This window comes from Lagopus leucura, unplaced genomic scaffold (assembly GCF_019238085.1).
Source record: "Lagopus leucura isolate 7727_CA_CO unplaced genomic scaffold, USGS_WTPT01 Super-Scaffold_100008, whole genome shotgun sequence".
Taxonomy (NCBI): domain Eukaryota; kingdom Metazoa; phylum Chordata; class Aves; order Galliformes; family Phasianidae; genus Lagopus; species Lagopus leucura.
The window spans coordinates 35,085,124-35,101,802 of NW_024962265.1; the positions used below are offsets into that span (position 1 = coordinate 35,085,124).

The 16,679-nt window shown below is 40.2% G+C and overlaps 1 protein-coding gene across 1 annotated transcript in view; it reads left to right on the plus strand.

The window, feature by feature from the left end:
- The window catches only part of TPH2 (tryptophan hydroxylase 2), a 51,021-nt gene extending 45,126 nt beyond the window's left edge, over positions 1-5,895 (plus strand). The window contains exons 10-11 of the mRNA XM_042872649.1: positions 4,876-5,009; positions 5,097-5,895. Of these exons, the coding sequence (XP_042728583.1) occupies positions 4,876-5,009; positions 5,097-5,271 (309 nt within the window). The 3' untranslated portion in view covers positions 5,272-5,895. The remainder of the gene's footprint in view (positions 1-4,875; positions 5,010-5,096) is intronic.
- The last annotated feature ends 10,784 nt before the right edge of the window (positions 5,896-16,679 follow it).

Sequence of the window (16,679 nt, forward strand, 5' to 3'; positions counted from 1 at the left end):
AGTTACAGCTGAAATGCTAATGGATGTCAGCAATTGCCCTGAAAATAATGTGAACAATACAGGTTGTTTCTATGCTGGATGGGAATGAATCCACTGGAGTTTGCTTGGCCACAAGGCCAGACCCCCATACTTTTCATTGAAGTCAGAGTGAAGAAGACCTTTTAGAAATAACTTCTGCCATTCTTCAGACAACAGTGCTTGTGGACCCACAGTCCCCTCTGTGGAGAAGCTAAAATGTTTTTTTTTATCCTTGCCACTTGAATGGTATATCTTGCTGTGGAGTTGAATTTTGCTCCCTTGACTTTACGGGTACTTGATATTAATATGCTTCTGTCAGCAAGAAGAAAAACCCCTCTCTAGCTGCCCTCCCTATAGTTATTTTTTCAATACAGCAGTATTTGCAGGAAACAAATTGATAGGCAGTTTTACAAATGGTATCTAGTAATTTCTATCACCAATCATATTTGGGACTTTCAGATGAGTGAAATATTTGTTCAGTCATCCCGACTTCTATGTTACACTGTTCCACTCTGCAAATCTGGTCAATAGCTTTAGGAAAAAAGAACTAAAAGCTAGAGAAATGTGGGCATCATCCTGTCAATATAGGATTTCCTTCATTTTTTTTTTTCCCCCCTACTCAGTACTTAGACTTCAAATTTCAGGTATTGGAAAATGCACCTCATGATGAAGTGCATGCTGAAGAAGCATCAAGCAGAAATTTTGAAAAGCACAACAAAATAAGGTGAAAGAAAAGATTAAAAATGAAGCCTAGGTGGGGAGGAATAATCAGTAAGTAGTTACAAATACTCTGCCTAATAGTCAGGTTAACACTCCCTAGTGCTTTTATACACTATATGCTTGGGACTTAAAGATAAGGCAGAAATAACATACATTTCATTTATTGAAGCTATTTCTAAAAGGCAGTCAAAATGTCTTTGGAAATTTTAATCCATTTACATTATATGATGGTCTCGTGAACTCTTTGATTAAAAGAATGATCCTATCAACTTCAGTTGGCTGTACATCAAGTCATATATCCCTATTGTATGCTTCTGTATTTACCAGAGAGATGGCCTTCAAATCTTTCTGTACAGATTTTTAAGTCAAATGCAATATCCAGTAATGTTTTCTTTTAATGATAGCTTATGTTAAGAGAAGGCAGTGTCAGCTTTTATAACCAGAGAGATTCAAGTACAAGGTTTGGTTCTGTTTACTGAAGAGGACTAAGAGGATGGAGATTTCCATCCCAGATGGCCATTACAGTGTTTTTTTAAAATAAAGTCTTTTTTTAAAATAAAGTCTCTCTTCCTAATTTTGTCTAAACATTATATAAAATTATACTGATAACAACAACAAAAACCTCTGATGAAATCATATCATAAATCTGGAAATGTCCTATGCTGAAAAGCACAAGCAGAATAATGCAGAATAGTATTTAGAAACAGGTTTTCCAAAATTATATTCTCTCACAGAATAACAAGGTGATAAAATCAGTACTGGCACACAGACAACTTCTCACCAGTATTCTTGTTCTGCCCTCTTGTAATCCTCAAACAGTGCAGTATTTATAACTCAACTCAACCTTACCCCTCACTAGTTTAAGCTTTTTTCTTTTCTCCTCTTTTTCCTTTTATTCCTTTTTCACCAAAAAAAAAAAAAAAAAAAACCCCAAAAAAAAAAAACAAAAAAAAAACAAAACTGAAAATCTCCAGGTTTTTAATAGTCCATTTTTAATACTTAAAGGAGAAAGCACAGACAGAAGTCATTTACCACGTGTCAGTGATGGTTACTCCTTGAAAACACCTGGTGCTATCTAAGATGCCCCGGTATATTTAACTAGTTCTCCACCTGAGGTACTATGTAACAGTTTCCATTCCTGTACAAATACCTCAAACATTCGAGACCCTAGAGGCCTGTGGTTATGTACCTGAATTTTTCTTTTTTTTTTTTTTTGTCTTTCGTCCAGTGGGACTAGGGGATTTTCTATAGTGCTATGCTTATTCCCTAGAAAAGTAGTTGTCTAATTCTGGAGGTGTTCCGTTGTTTAATATTGCTGTGTTTCTTGGAAAATAGTTGCAATCTGTTTGCAAGTTTCACTCCAAACTCCTATTGCTTAAGCCTAAGGAGAATCACCAACAACTGTATTAGTGTAAGCATTGCTACTTGTGTGAGTGTGCCTTTAGAGACTATTGTCACGAATCTACAGGGTGGTGAGATGCTTTCTGACTGAAAGCTATTTCCCATCTCATCATTATCTGTGACATCCATGGAAATAAATAAAGTAAGAGATTTCTGAGGATAAATCCATAGTAGCTACTCAGATGTTTAAATTCACTGAAGAACTGAATGTCCAAACAAAACAGAGGTGAACAGCATTGTTAAAAAGCTACAGGTTTGAGCTTAAAAGTTTTCAAATTCAAGCTTAAGTGTTGAGATTCTGTACTTCACAATGTTGACAGTGCCAAGGACCAATGTTTCAGAGCACTGTGATGTTTTTGAAAAAACAAAAAAAGCTTAGTTCAGCTTTGGAGTCAGCATTGGCCTGACCATCCTGGTTCATGCTAGACATTTTATGATCTGCTTGATGGTTTGTCTTCAGTTTCTGCTCAGTTACCGAATGCTGGCATTGCTGGTGTCAGCACATCAAGTCAATAGTAGACTTTCCAGACACCAGGCTGCAGAGTTTCAAAGCACTGTCCAGAATATTGGAGGCATTTCCCATTGCTCTGGTCATCATGACAATAAGTACCTGATCCAAGAGCAAGAAAGCCATATCTTAGAAGAGATCTCAGTTGGGAGTTCAGCAGAATCTAGACACTTCATTCACAAACACTTATGAAGAATAATTAATCAGATGTCAGCTAACTTAGAAGGCACGTCTGAATTTACTCTCTTTCCCAGTTGCATGATTCCTGGTGTCTACACATCCCAGTTGCTTTATGAAGCAGCTTCTCTGTTCATGTACACACTAAACTAGGATCTACAAAGTAGGAGTTATTTCATATAGATGATCTGAGGAGAACAACCTCAGGTTATTTTTTCTCAGAAGACATGCACTCTGATAAAGAATTAGTGTTTACTTCCATTTAAACTCTCCTCCTTTATATAATTAGAAGTTCAGTGTCTGGAGCAGCTGTCAGTGATGTTGCTGAATCTCTTCTCACCTTTGACAGCTTTGATCCTCTGTTTCTGTCCAAGGAGTGCATATGCCTCAGCAGATAAGGTAAAGAAGGTAAAGAGGCACCTTGAAAGGAGATATCGTTGTCTAGGTTGAACTCAGGAAGGCCATTATAATTCCCAGTAAAGACAAATTCCATTCAATGGAAGGAGGTAGATGCTTAAACTTACAAGCACTCAACCACAGCATGGCTCTGCCTGAAGACAGAGACAGTAGAGATTTAAACAGGCTAATAAGGTGAGGCTGTTCCTGCAATCCATTTAGAAGAAGGTTCTGGTCAAGATAGTCCATTTTAGATTTTTGTTTTCATACCTGTGTAACCGATGACTGACTAGAAACAGCAAACTTTGTGAGAAGGAAATGATACACGTTCTAAAGAAAGTTAATTCCAGCCATTTTAAGATACCGTGCATTAATTTTTCATGTATTTATTTTTGGAGAGAGAGAAGGTAGGAGGAAGAGGTTCTTGTTCCAATTTTATGTCCTGTTATTTGGCAACAGCAGGTTGAACTAAGGAGGAGAACTAAGTACTGTGATATTTTCAGAGCCTTTCACAGGGATGTAGGAATGTGCATAAGCAAGAACTCAAGTAAACAGTATGGTTAATACCTTATTTTGCTGTAAGGAATGTCTATGCAGAAATATAATAAAGAAATAAGAGACTCCTTCATGCTTCAGGGATCTGCTCCCTCCATGTCATTTCTCAGTGCTTTTCGTGTGTGTTTTCCCTGTGGATAGATACTAGGGGACTAAAGAAAGTTGACCTACATGTGCTTTTCTTCCTCAGAAACATTGTGTTTCTGTACAGGGTACTGACGATGAAAATACATGTGCTCTAAGAGTTAAAGTAGGCCCAAAAACTAACCACAAGTATCCAAGGGGAAAGAAGAGGTAGAAATAATTTTTTTTTTTGTGAAATGTCTCAGTACCAGATTTTCAGTTTTGAAACCTCTGTTTTTGAAATCTTTCCAGTGACTTTTGCCAGTAGGGTAAAGAGAGAGGCTAATGGCTAATATGTAACCTCTTCTTTGAGCAGCATAATTTGATGTCTCATCTGTCTGATGTCTGCTCTGTACCTATCTCTGCTTGTATTTTCGGCTCTTTTTCCCTTACAGTACTAAAATGATGATTGTAACTCATGTATGTAGCGGAAGGGCAATGCATCAGCACACAATACACAACTAGTATTTAATGGATTTTCGGGTATATAGTTTCACTCTTAAGCTCACTGTCAGGAAAGTAATATATGAATTTGCTCTGAAAATGTAATGCAGAAGTTATGTGAGTGATTTGGTCAGACTCAGTTCACCTACCAAGTTGATGATCAGTTCTGCCTGTTAATTGACATTTGTGGACATACATGTTTATAGCTGTAGATAATTTTCCAGCAGTGGTTTTTTTTTATGACTTTCTCATTTCCATCTGAAGATTTGTGCCTGCACAGCAGGTAGATTTCTAATCTGCTCTTTAGTATTTTATTAGTTAGGTGAAAAAATGACTCATAAAAAGAGTATTTTCTAAGTAACAAATTATTTATTCTGTTCACACTGTGAGATTGCTCAATGTAAAACAAGAGAGACTACCAAATGACTGAAAAAATACAGCACAGTGATACAAAAGTTGAATATGTAAACTGTTTTATAGATACAAAGCAGTATCAAAATACAGTTTAACAGAGCCAGTGGTTTATTTTGCAGCACGCTCTTTCTGACAAGGCCAAGGTGAAAACATTCGATCCGAAGACAACCTGTTTGCAAGAATGTCTGATCACCACTTTTCAGGAAGCTTACTTTGTTTCAGAAAGTTTTGAAGAAGCCAAAGAAAAGATGAGGTAAACTATTTCCCTTGACTGTAAAATCTAATTTCTCTTTTTCAGTGGTAGACAAAAAAGAGGTGTTAATTTTCTTTTTTTTTTCAGGGACTTTGCTAAATCGATCAATCGTCCCTTCTCTGTGTATTTCAATCCATATACACAAAGCATTGAGATTCTGAAGGATACCAGGAGTATAGAAAATGTCGTCCAGGACCTCCGCAGTGATCTAAACACTGTATGTGATGCATTAAGCAAAATGAACAGATATTTAGGGATTTGATATATGTCCCACTGTGATTTGTTGTCAGCTGCTTATTCTGTAGCTGTTCTAGTGACATCACATGACATGGCTAACTTTTAAAACTCATGAGTTTGCTCTTCTGAGCTTGGCCTGTGGCTTGTGTCATTGTGTAGCTTTGTCTAATTGTTAAGTGCAGACAAAACAAGGCAATGCTAATTCGTAAATTCTCTATGGAGTGTGGCAGCATATAACCAGCAATTCCTCAACACAATGTTGTGTACAAGTATACCAGTAAAAGCTTGCCTAGCAATGAGTTTGTTTCTTTAAGATTGGTGTTAAGAATGGTGTTCCTGATTTCTTTAAGTCTGACATTATTTCTGTGTAATCCCTTTCCAACTGTCAGAATCCAGAAAAAAAGTATGTGCAACATTTTCCATTTTCCTTGTAAGAGAATCTGTATTTGGTGGTGATGACAGTGTTTTGCCCATATATTTGTAACAGAACTGAGTGTCTCTTGTGACTGAACAATACAGTTTACATGTATACCAATGCAGAGATCAGGAAGACTACGTATCGGTACTAAAAGGTCTGTGAGGATTATGAAGAAACACTACTGACAAATGTTCAATGTGGCTAAGTAATTGCAAAACAACAGGAGTAATAATAATAAAACCTCTGACAATTCATGCATAGAGGTAGTGATAGTTCCATACATGTATTGTCTGTGACAATCCTGATCATACTTCCACTGCAGGAAGTATGGTGTTTATCTGGAAACAAGAGTGGAAGCACCTTTGTTAATTCCAGGTTGTTAGATGTGAATATAAAGCCATTCTACATCACTCTGTGCCTTCTGCATTCCCTCATTCTTTGAACATAGTCCCTTGCATTTCATGCATAATTTGCCTTTCCTTCTTATGCCACATTCAACCTTGACATGGTGTGCATGAGTGAGTCTACATCGTATCAGTATCAGTAGATATGAAAAGGTGAATATGGAAGTTGTTATTTAATTATAGCCAGGACAATTATCAGTTAGTAGATTACTTGTGGGGTGCTTAAATCATACCGACACCTAAGCTGCCTAGCTTGTACCAGATGGATGCAGGTAATGCCTGACTTAATGAACTCTGTGTTAGCAAGATCTGACAGAAGTACAAGCTCTGTCTGGGGAGCAGTGTGGAAATATTTGAGCCGGCTCTTATCTGGAAGCAATAATTATGCATGTCTTTCCTTTATCTGAGTTATTCTGTTCTCCTATTAGCCAGAATAATGGAGAGTTGACCATATTGTATGGACCTCTCGTAATGGAAACTGCGTGGATCTTATGCAGATCATGTCAGTACAGGTGAAAGTTCATGGCTTCTCTACTTACGTGGAAAATAGATATCTACTGAACCTGCTCTCTCAACTGAGAGACTCATGCAGATACTCTTTAAGTGTCGCTAGCAATTTCAGCATGAAGAGAGCACCACTTGATAGTATCAGCACATCCTTAAATAAGAGGCAATCTATAATTTTCATAGGGAAATCTGCCACCTCCTCAAAGATAACTACAAGATAACAGAAAGTGCTCTATTCTCTGGATGGTCCCTGCTGCATTCTAATGCTGCTGTTAATAGGGTGTGGAAAAATCTAGTTTTAGATCTAACCGTGACTGCCACTGGTATAAATGAAGAGCTGTTGAATTATCCCATGGGGTCAGCATGCTGGAGGAGTTTTTTAACTTCCTGACATTAGTGCTGACTCCATTAACTAGCACTTATCGTAGAGGAGTCACCAGCAGGCTTGGCATAGAAGTTTCTTCTTCTTTCTTTGGATGGAATCTGATGAACCCCTTGCAGCCCTTTTTGGAGAAAATGGACTGAACTGATATTTACTTTAAATGATCTGGAAAATCATTGCACAAGGAATGAAAGTTCTTAGTTCAAGACCTGACAAAGTATTGTTGCTTGCTTAAGTGAAATAAAGGCACAATGAGTTAAGAGATAAAGAGTTTGCAAAATTATTGAGTTTTTCCTTTGAATCAAAATTATACAGGAAAGCGTTAAATACTTACAGTATCTGGATTTATTCTTGACTTGTCTGAACTGCCTAAAATAAGGATTGCACAGAAGTAAAACAACAGAAGCATATCTTTGTTTTGTTTTGTACTGTTAACAAGTAAATCTTATTATGGATTAGGGAGAAACCCTTGAAATCCAATAGTCATTTTAGGACTAATGATGGCACGGAAACTGTCTGCAATGAAGATATAATGTCAATGAAACAGAACATTGTCAAAGGATAATGGGCTCCTGCTGCTAGATATATGCTTAATCCAATGATTTTATTTCTATTATACAACGTGATTAAAAATAAATTAAATATAATGAGCTGAGGAATAATAGTGATTTAGAGAGACAATTGCTCATTGTTCTTACATGGGAAAGCTGTGTTCTTACAGGCTACAGGGCAAACTTGCTTTGGGCTTCAGCCAGTCAGCAGTCGTGAATTGGAAAGAAGGCTTTAAAAAGTGCACTATTGCACTTTTATGAATCAAATAGTTCCAGCTTAGCTGACATCCTTCTTTGCAGTTTTTATTAGCAAATTAAGATCAGCCATGCAGCAATCTCCTTGGATGACAAGCTCATTTAGGCATAATGAGGGAATTATTGACAGTTATCAAATTACACTAACGTTTCATTTAAAATAGACCATATTTATCTAAGGTGCTTGTTTAACTTTAGTGAGCTGGACTCTGGAAATTGGACTTCTTCTTAGGCTCATTTATTTCCTGTGTAATTCTGAACTAATGCTTTATGGGTCCAAGATATATGTTCTTGCTTTGCCTGCGTAGAGTAAATGGGCCTGAGCTTAATGAATGTAAAGCATTGCAGTGTTTACTACCATGCAAAGTCTAAAATGAAAAGCAGCACTCTGAGACATTGCAGCAAATACAAATACCAAGTTTCATTTGCAAGCCAAGACATGGTTCATGCGTTTCATTTCATTTATTTGGTGGAGGGAATGGAGTGGGAAAGGTGTTAACACAATATATTGTGTTTTCTGTTGTGTTTTTCTCTCTATACTTCAAGATCTGTTTAGAAGCCTGCTTTAAGTTTAGGCCTTCGGTACACTTTCATGACATAGAATGTCCTCATTTCTTCTTGTAATGATTTCCTAAAGTCATAGAGAAAACTCCAGAAACATACTGTACTGAAATGTGTATTTAATGTCACTCTGTAATGGATTACAGAAGATTTCACATCTTTGAGAGGACAGCCTGACTCTGTGAGCCAAAACTGGTGAAGGCTTTCACCTACAGGCTACTGGTACAAATTCAGCCCAGTCAGCAGCTTCTGAGAGCTATCACCACCAGCAGCAGCCTGGTGTCTGTGTGATGAGCTTGGAAGCTAAGATAGTTTCGCTTTGAGTAGAGGAGACTGAGGGGAGACATGATCACCTTTTTCAAACGCATAGGAGTAGCTGCAAAAATAAAAGGGAAAAACTTCTCTAGCCTGTAGAACTAATGGGCTTAAATTGCAGGACAGGAGCATTAAGTTCTTTAATGGCGAGGGCAGTGGAACCTGGAGGACAGATTGCCTAGGGAGACAGCAGGACACCTGTCATTTTTTAAAGAGAACGGTTTAGACAACTTTCTCTCAGGACTGCTATTGGCACAGCTGGTCCTGCTTTGAGATCAGGGAACAAGCTGCATGGCGTCTTGAAGTCCCTTACAGCAGCTGCCTGGAAGAGGGTTCAGGCTGCTCATTGAAAGGCTCCACATGACTCTCAACAGCAGTAATGGTCGTAAACCATCACTGTGGAGCCTCTCAGCAGCATTTGGACCCCTGCATGTTCCTTCCATCTTAGATCGACTCTGAAGTGGTTCTTTGTCCTTCCATCTTCCCTCAGGGAACAAATAGGATCCATAATCTGAGTGAAGTCTCCAGTGGTGACCGTGCTGCTGAATTTTAGTTCATAGGCCACTTGAGAGAGCCCTGTGAGCGAGTTGCCTGCCTCTTATGGCTACCTAGAGGCAGAAGACAGATTGTCAGCAACCACCATTTGCCCTTTTTGTGAGCAAGGTTTAAAACTGCTCAATATTATAAGCAAAAAAAAAGAGAAATGCCTATTTCACCCTAGCTCTGCCTGTGTTTGGGCTGTCAGGAAGACTGTGCCCACAGATTTCTGAGGAAAAAGAGCCCACTGGTGTGGTCCATCAGGGAGCTTTGGTTCAATCCCCTAATGTAGCTGACTGGGGAAGCTGGGGCCCGCTGCTGCTCACCCAGTGGCATTTTAAGGACTGGGTAAGGGTGGGTGCAGTGCTCTTTCATTAAGGAAATCAGCATTCTGCGCCAATCTGGTGACTTACATTCTTGTTTCAGCAGGATGGTCTGTGCCTTTTTAGAAATATGGCAGGTTCCCTTCTATCTCATTAAGAGCCATTATCATATTTTCTAATAATTTGAAAAAAGAATGATTCCAGTATTGCTGCATAATGGCAGTATTTTTTTGTATCAATGCCACTTAATCTCTGGAGATTTTTCATAGACAATGTGATGTCCGTTCAGAACATCTTGCAACAATGAAGTTTACTTTTAAAAGCTCCTTTAACACTTTACAATAGGAATTCATGTTTTTATGCCAACAGTTGAGATGTTAGCATGAACTAAAAAATAGGTGCTGGCAACTTATTGGGATTTTGGCTCAGGGTGGACTGTTCAGGTGGAGTAAATGTGAAATGGGTTATGTAGTCACATGCTTTAAAATGCAGGTGGGTAATGAGTATTTTGATGGACTTCTTTGTAAAGAAGTCATAAATTTCAAATGTCCAGAAAGATAATAGAGAAGAAGCTGCTGTTATACTCCACCTTTGGAGGAAAAGAGTTTGCAAAGCAGCAGGAGGTAGATTTCAGTCCTTGTTAAACTGACACATGGCCTGGAATATGAACTGCATGACACCTACCTTGCCAGCTTTTACGTGGCATCCAGTGTGAATACAATTCTGATAACAAAATAACAGAGCAACAATGAAGCACTTCAGAGCCAAACAGCCTGGCTACCCCGTAGGAGACAAAGTGGGTGATTTGAGACCAGCGTGGCACAAATCAAATCACTTTTATTTCCTATGAAATCAATTCTGTTTTCTGTTTCTTTTACAAAACACCTTCTGAATTGTGTTGCCATTTTATTTTTCCATGAGGATTCTAAAGAGATGTAAAAATTATGGAATAGCTGATGTGGCCATCCTGCCTTTTCTTTGGTGCCACCAAACTCTGTACTGACTTTTGCCATTTTTCAAGGAAGTAGAGTAATGCTGAAGACGTGATGCTGTTGTTTCTCAGGAGTTGACAACTGATGGGTACACCTAAATATTACCCTCCTTCACTATCCCTCCCTGTTGGGATTGCTGACGTCAGAGATGCTAACAAGACCAGTCAACGGTAATTGAGTTTGAGGCTATGCACACAGTGGACTTGCTACTCTAGAAGAATTTGCTGGGAGGCTCAGTTTGGTTGAATTCCCTTTTGCTGATTACTCTTGATAGATGATCGTGAGTAAAGTTACGAAAAAGCAGGCGTCTCACATCAGACAGGGATCAGGGAGTCAAAAATCTCCACTGCTGCAAAAACAGCACATGTTCCAAGAGGCGTCGTGCTGCCAGTGCCCGTCAGTTTAATTAGACCTAGCTCAAAATAGATTTCATAGTTGCTGGATTAAAAGGCTACATTTTACTCCCAGGTCTCAGCCCGGCATCTGTTTTCAGAGATATATCTGTGTCTGCAAGCGCAGGAGCTAGAGCTGCCAGTCAGGCATGCAAGGCCTGTTTCTTATTTCATTTGCAGGTATTTTTTAAAAATCTCATTTGCAATGTTATCTCCAGAGTAGGAATGCAGTGCATAGAAGATGCAGAGGCATCAGGGCCTGATCTTTTCTGAGCTCTCATTGCTTCCTGCCAGTGCCAGGCAGCACAGTGAGTGCAGCCAAGGGAGGACTCCTCAGGTCCACGCTCATTGCTGGGGGCAGGAGTTAAGAAGCCACCTGAGCCCCAGAAAAGAGCTCCTACTCCTGTCTGCTCCGTGGCCTCAAAAAAACACCCCAGCATTCATCTGCCTTCTGTGACTTGCTTTTACAGAGCACCTCCTCAGGATTTGTCTGGGGGTGTTTGTATGGTGGGATGAATTAATATACGCTGACATATGTGCAGGAAAGGTAATAGAGGTAGGAAGGCATAAAAAAATGATAATTTCATAGCTCTCGTTTTATATTTTTCCTGCAAGTATCTGGCTTTGGCTTGAGAAAAGGCATGATGGAGGCCCACCAGTGCCATCCCTATATAGACCAGACAGAGATGATGCAGTCAGCCTTTGCAGACTCTTCCTGCTGCAGGCCACTGCATGCACTCAGCTATTCTCAGCCATCCAGCACAGCCCCCTCCTTTCTGAGTTCAGTAACAGCCAAAGTGCAGCTGACCTGATGTGCATGTTTGCTTGTGGGCTCACCCGGGACAATTTCCCCATAGCACACTGACATGCAGAGGTGGGAGCCTGTTGAAGGTCTCAGGATGTATATGGTGCAGTAGGATACAGTTCTTCCTGCCCCACTGCTGGAGTACAGCCCTGCAGCATACACAGAGCTCTCAGCTGTAGCAATACAGCTTGTTTCAGAGCCAGCATGCCTTTAAATTCCTTACCAAGCCTAATACTTGGGGACTGTTAAAAACATCAACAGATCCCACAGACTTAAAAACATGAGGAAAGGGCATGAGCAAGCATGTGGTAACTGTCAGCAAGTATTGATTTTCTCACCACAATCTGAGCACACAATCAGGCATACTGAGGACGTGGCATTCCTATGAATTCAGTTTTGATACACCGTTTCTCAAATAGCTCTAGAGAAGCAAAACTAGGACTCTTTGCAGCTGAATAGGCACGGAGTCCTGTATAATTCTCTGTGTTTTCTTGCCATTACCTTATTTCCAAAGGAGAGGAAGAGCACTGTGTTCATGAATGCGATGTAAAAGCTGTTCACGGTGCAATAGCTTGGTTTGCCTGAGTTGGGAATGAAAACCTGGTCAGAGGGAGGGAATTAAACCTCCAAAGTAATGCTTCTGATTTGCAGAAGGGAAAGGGGAAGTGCTAAGTGAATGTAGGAAATTGCAGCATTATGCGTTGTGAGAGCAATTCTTTCCATCCTTGTAGCTAATGGACTGAACAGAAAGTGAACAATTTGTTTCATACGGTGATTCACCAACACTCTGACAGCGTTTCCAATTCTGAGCTCAGTTTCATATTCAGTTCCCTGTTTACTAGTGAAATAGTACAATTATCTGTCTACCTCTTACATCTTACAAGCAGGCAAGGCTGCAGTATCTGGAAGGAATAAAAATAATGGTATAAATCCTGGCTGTTTAAGGCTGGAGGGAGGGGAAATGAAGCAAGTGTTATCTTTCCAATGGTTTATTGGAACTCTTGTCTAGAAATGAAGTTAAATTTCCTGGGAAAATAGGTGCAAAGGAAAAACTGCCAATGGAACTCAGTTTTCAATTTCTATTTAACGTTTTCTCCATTCAGGTTTGTGAAAGGAAATCACAAAACATTTCCTGTTTGAATTTCCTCATCAAATTGTCAATAGTAAAGTGGCCAGAACTGTTACAGCTGAATTGGGCACACAAAGCTCTGGTAAAAATGGGATGTCTCTCCCAGAGGCATTTGGTGAATGTGCTAAACTGCTTTACAAGACAGGATGACATTTTTCTGCCTTTAACCCCAGTTTTATTTTGAACAGAAATCACTTGCTCTATAACGAGTTCCAGTTTTAAATCTGGAAATGTTTGCAAGCCTGCCCTAGCTGCATGTATTTCTTACTGGTGAGATCAGTGTTTGAATAAAGGAAAATCTTGGAGCATCTTCCCAGAAGAATGTAATTAGTCACTTGTTAGTATCGACTATTTATGATGCATTAGAGCTCATCAGGGCTATCTCCCAAGAGATTCTGTAAACATATATTGTAAAGTGCCTTTCCCCAAGCATATACTGTATAAATTCAGTAGAGCTTTTAAAATTCAGTGGATTGAATAGAAGAAGGAGATGGTTATAAAGATAGTGATGAAAGCTATTAATAAGGGCAACGGTCTGTGTGGCTGAGGGTTTAGGAGTCTTATTTCAAATTACATAGATAAAATACACAAAAGGTAGAAGTCAGTGGTGGCAATTACCTGTTGCAGCCCCGTAGTGATGAGACTGATAGTTCCTGGGAGTATCTGAGTCTACACCTAGTGCCCACCATAAACAGTGAGGATGAAATTATTGCTCAAAAATGCCTCTAGCCTGAGAGACATTTAAATTGGTGGCAGCGATCAGTGTAGGTGCTGAAATAGGAGATTTTCTCTGTGGTGGGCATTAGAGGTGCCCATCTATCTGGGGATGGCACCCATCACAACCACAGCTTGAATTTCATCGCAGCCAATTTGCACATTTTTCCTGATGACCCGAGTGGGAACTCTTGAAGTATAATCTGTGAGAGCTTTCCTTGGTAAAGTTAACCTTGGGTAGTTAGTGTGTGTGTAGCAACCTGCATTGTTAGGTGACTCCATTCGATCTGATGAATCTCACACCACATCCTTCTGACTGCAATAAATTCCAGGCAGATCTGGGCATTGGCTTGAAACTGAGTCCTGCCATTTTGTTAAGCTCTGGAATAAATCATATGTCTTGAAAAGACGAAAGAATTTCCCAAAGAGCTTCTGTGCCAGTTAGGTAACTTTTTGAGCTAAGAAGAAGAGATCATGATGGACCCATGACAGCCTTAAAGTCACTATGGGTTGAATTTACACAAAGCCATTTCTGCCACTGGGGAGCTTACAGTAGATTTCTCTGGTTTCCCTTGTATTTCTGGGCGTAGAAAAAGGAAAAGAAACCACAAACTGGAGATGGCAAAAAAAAAAAAAAAAAAAGTTTTCCCTCTGTTGGTAGGCAAGTGGTGCTAAGAGAAGCCTCTTGTTTCCAGCACCACCAAGTTTGGGAGAGTGAGTGAGGGGAGGTTTAGGTTAGATGTTGGGAAGAAATTCTTCACTCATAGAATGGTAAGGCATTGGCACAGGTTGCCCAGAGAAGCTGTGGATGCCCCATCCCTGGAGGCATTCAAGGCCAGGCTTGTTGGGTTCTTGGACAGTCTGATCTAGTGGTTGGCAATACTACCCATGGCAAAGGGTTGGAACTAAATGATCTTGGAGTTCCCTTCCAACGCAAGCCATTCCATTGTGCTGTGATTCTATAACTGCTCCTCATTCAGCCTCCCTGGATTCTCATTCCCAGAAGCTGTCTCAGACAGCTTTCATTCCTTGTGGTGCCTTCTAGCAGCCTTATTTTCAGTTGCCTGGGGCACTACGGCATGGTGAAAGGTGACTCATGTTTCTCTTTCAGAATATGACTTCATCTTTGCTACTGCAGAAAGGATCTTTATTGCTTGCCGATTTCTGAAAAATGTTTTGTGATGAGATGACAGACAGTACACCTACTTTCACATGTTTGCCAAAGCGCAAGCAGCTTGCACACATCTTTCACTATTGGACATTTTCCAGCACAGGGATCTGTAATGCCCCAAGCCCTAACATCTAATTTTTTTTTTATTTAAGATTAAAGCGAACAAACTGATATTTATTTTATTGCCCTCCTTCCGTTCTGTGTTTAAATAGCCATTTCTCCTAATTAGTCCTCTGTCTGGCTCCTCGGATGATAGAACTGAACTTTTATTTTTCAGTGTGTGTATGTATGTACATGTAAATTAACAGGAGATTATTTTCGGGGCAGATTTCTCCATGTTCTACATTGTGACTGCTGCCCAGGGTTCTGCGAAGCTGCACGTGTGCTTATCGTGCAGAAAGCAGAGCAAACATTACATAACTAACCCACATTGCCTACCAGATGCCTCAAAGTGTCCAAGACTTGTAGGAAATTTCTGTTTTCTTAGGTCTGCATCCACCCTGACTTCTGACGTTTTCCCTCTGATGCACTGTGACCTTGTTGTGGATGCGGAGCCTTCTGCTCAGTGCTTCATGGACAGATGGACAGTGGTGCCAGCAAGAGACTGCAGTATTCAGCCCGTTAGACTCTCGCTTGTCATTCCTCAGATGGATGACAACTGATTAGCTATAGCTAATGGTTTCAGACAAGTGCTTAACTAGACTTAAAGAAACACTGTCTCTGTGAAACAACACTCTTTTGATGGGTATTTAAAACTTCACTTCTCTGCCAGATGGATGTATTAGTAACTGTAGTTCACCAGCTGATCACATCTCATAATTACAATTACTTGTCCTAGCCCAGGGAAAAGCTCAGTTCATTTGTCCAAGTATTGATTAACTGGTGTAGTCAAGATCGCTTTACTTCACAGCGGATGGATAGCCATTAATAATGTTATAATTACAGCACTGAAAATATGGTGATGAGGGGCTGGATTGGAACTTCAATAGATAAGGAGACAGGCATTGTTTTTATAATCCTGAAAAAAATTAAAGCTATTATATAAAAAGGGGATTGTTAACCCAGGGACCCTACTGGCAACAATGAGCTATCTGTGTTCCCATCTGCACAGATGGGTAACCTGGAGTGAGTTCCTGGGGCAAGGCCGGGAAAACATTTGCCCAAGTGAGACTTTGGGCTGAAAGGTGTGCAGGAGTGCGAGGAGGCAGTGCTGTACTTTGGTATCACAAAACCATCATGAATTGTCAAACTCAGCCAAACCTGAGCAAGGGAGTGATGCTAGTTCCTGCTCTGGTGAGGCAGGGGAGAAGGAGTGCAGGGTCTGGCCCTCATGGAAAGTGCAGAAGTGCAGGGTGACACAAGTCCTTCCCTCTTCTGTCTTCCCTTGTGAACCTCCCGGCACTCACTGACCCCCATTGAGCAGATGCTGCTGTGGGCTGGGATTGGGCAATCTCCAGATGTCCACTCCAGTCTCAGCCATTTGGTGACACCAAGACTGGGGCATTTCACAAATGCTGCTAGTACATTCTAATAATGGTGCCGCCAGAAGTTTCACCATCTCTTTCTAAACCAATGTAACATAATGTAAATTTCATCTAATTTTTGTGATAGGATTCACACCACTGTGTCTACTGTTTTCTTCTTTGAAGCATTTTCCATGCTTTTACTTGAGATATCACTGATCATTAGTCAGTAAGCTCTGTTCCTGACAGAGTGGGATCTCTTCTGATCTCCCACGAATGGTTTGAAGCAAAACAGAAAATACATTTTGTCCTCCTTATGCAGTTTGCAGGAATGCAGTTCTGCAAAAGAAGCCAGCAGTTTGAGGACTGTGTAGTTGGTAAGTTTATTTCTATCAGATCTCATAGTGAGCTGCACACTCTATCTCTGCAGCTTCAAAGCCAGAATCTGACAGCTCCTACAACTCAGCGAAGGAGTCCTGTGAAAATCCTTCCACTGTGGACAAAGACCAGAAGA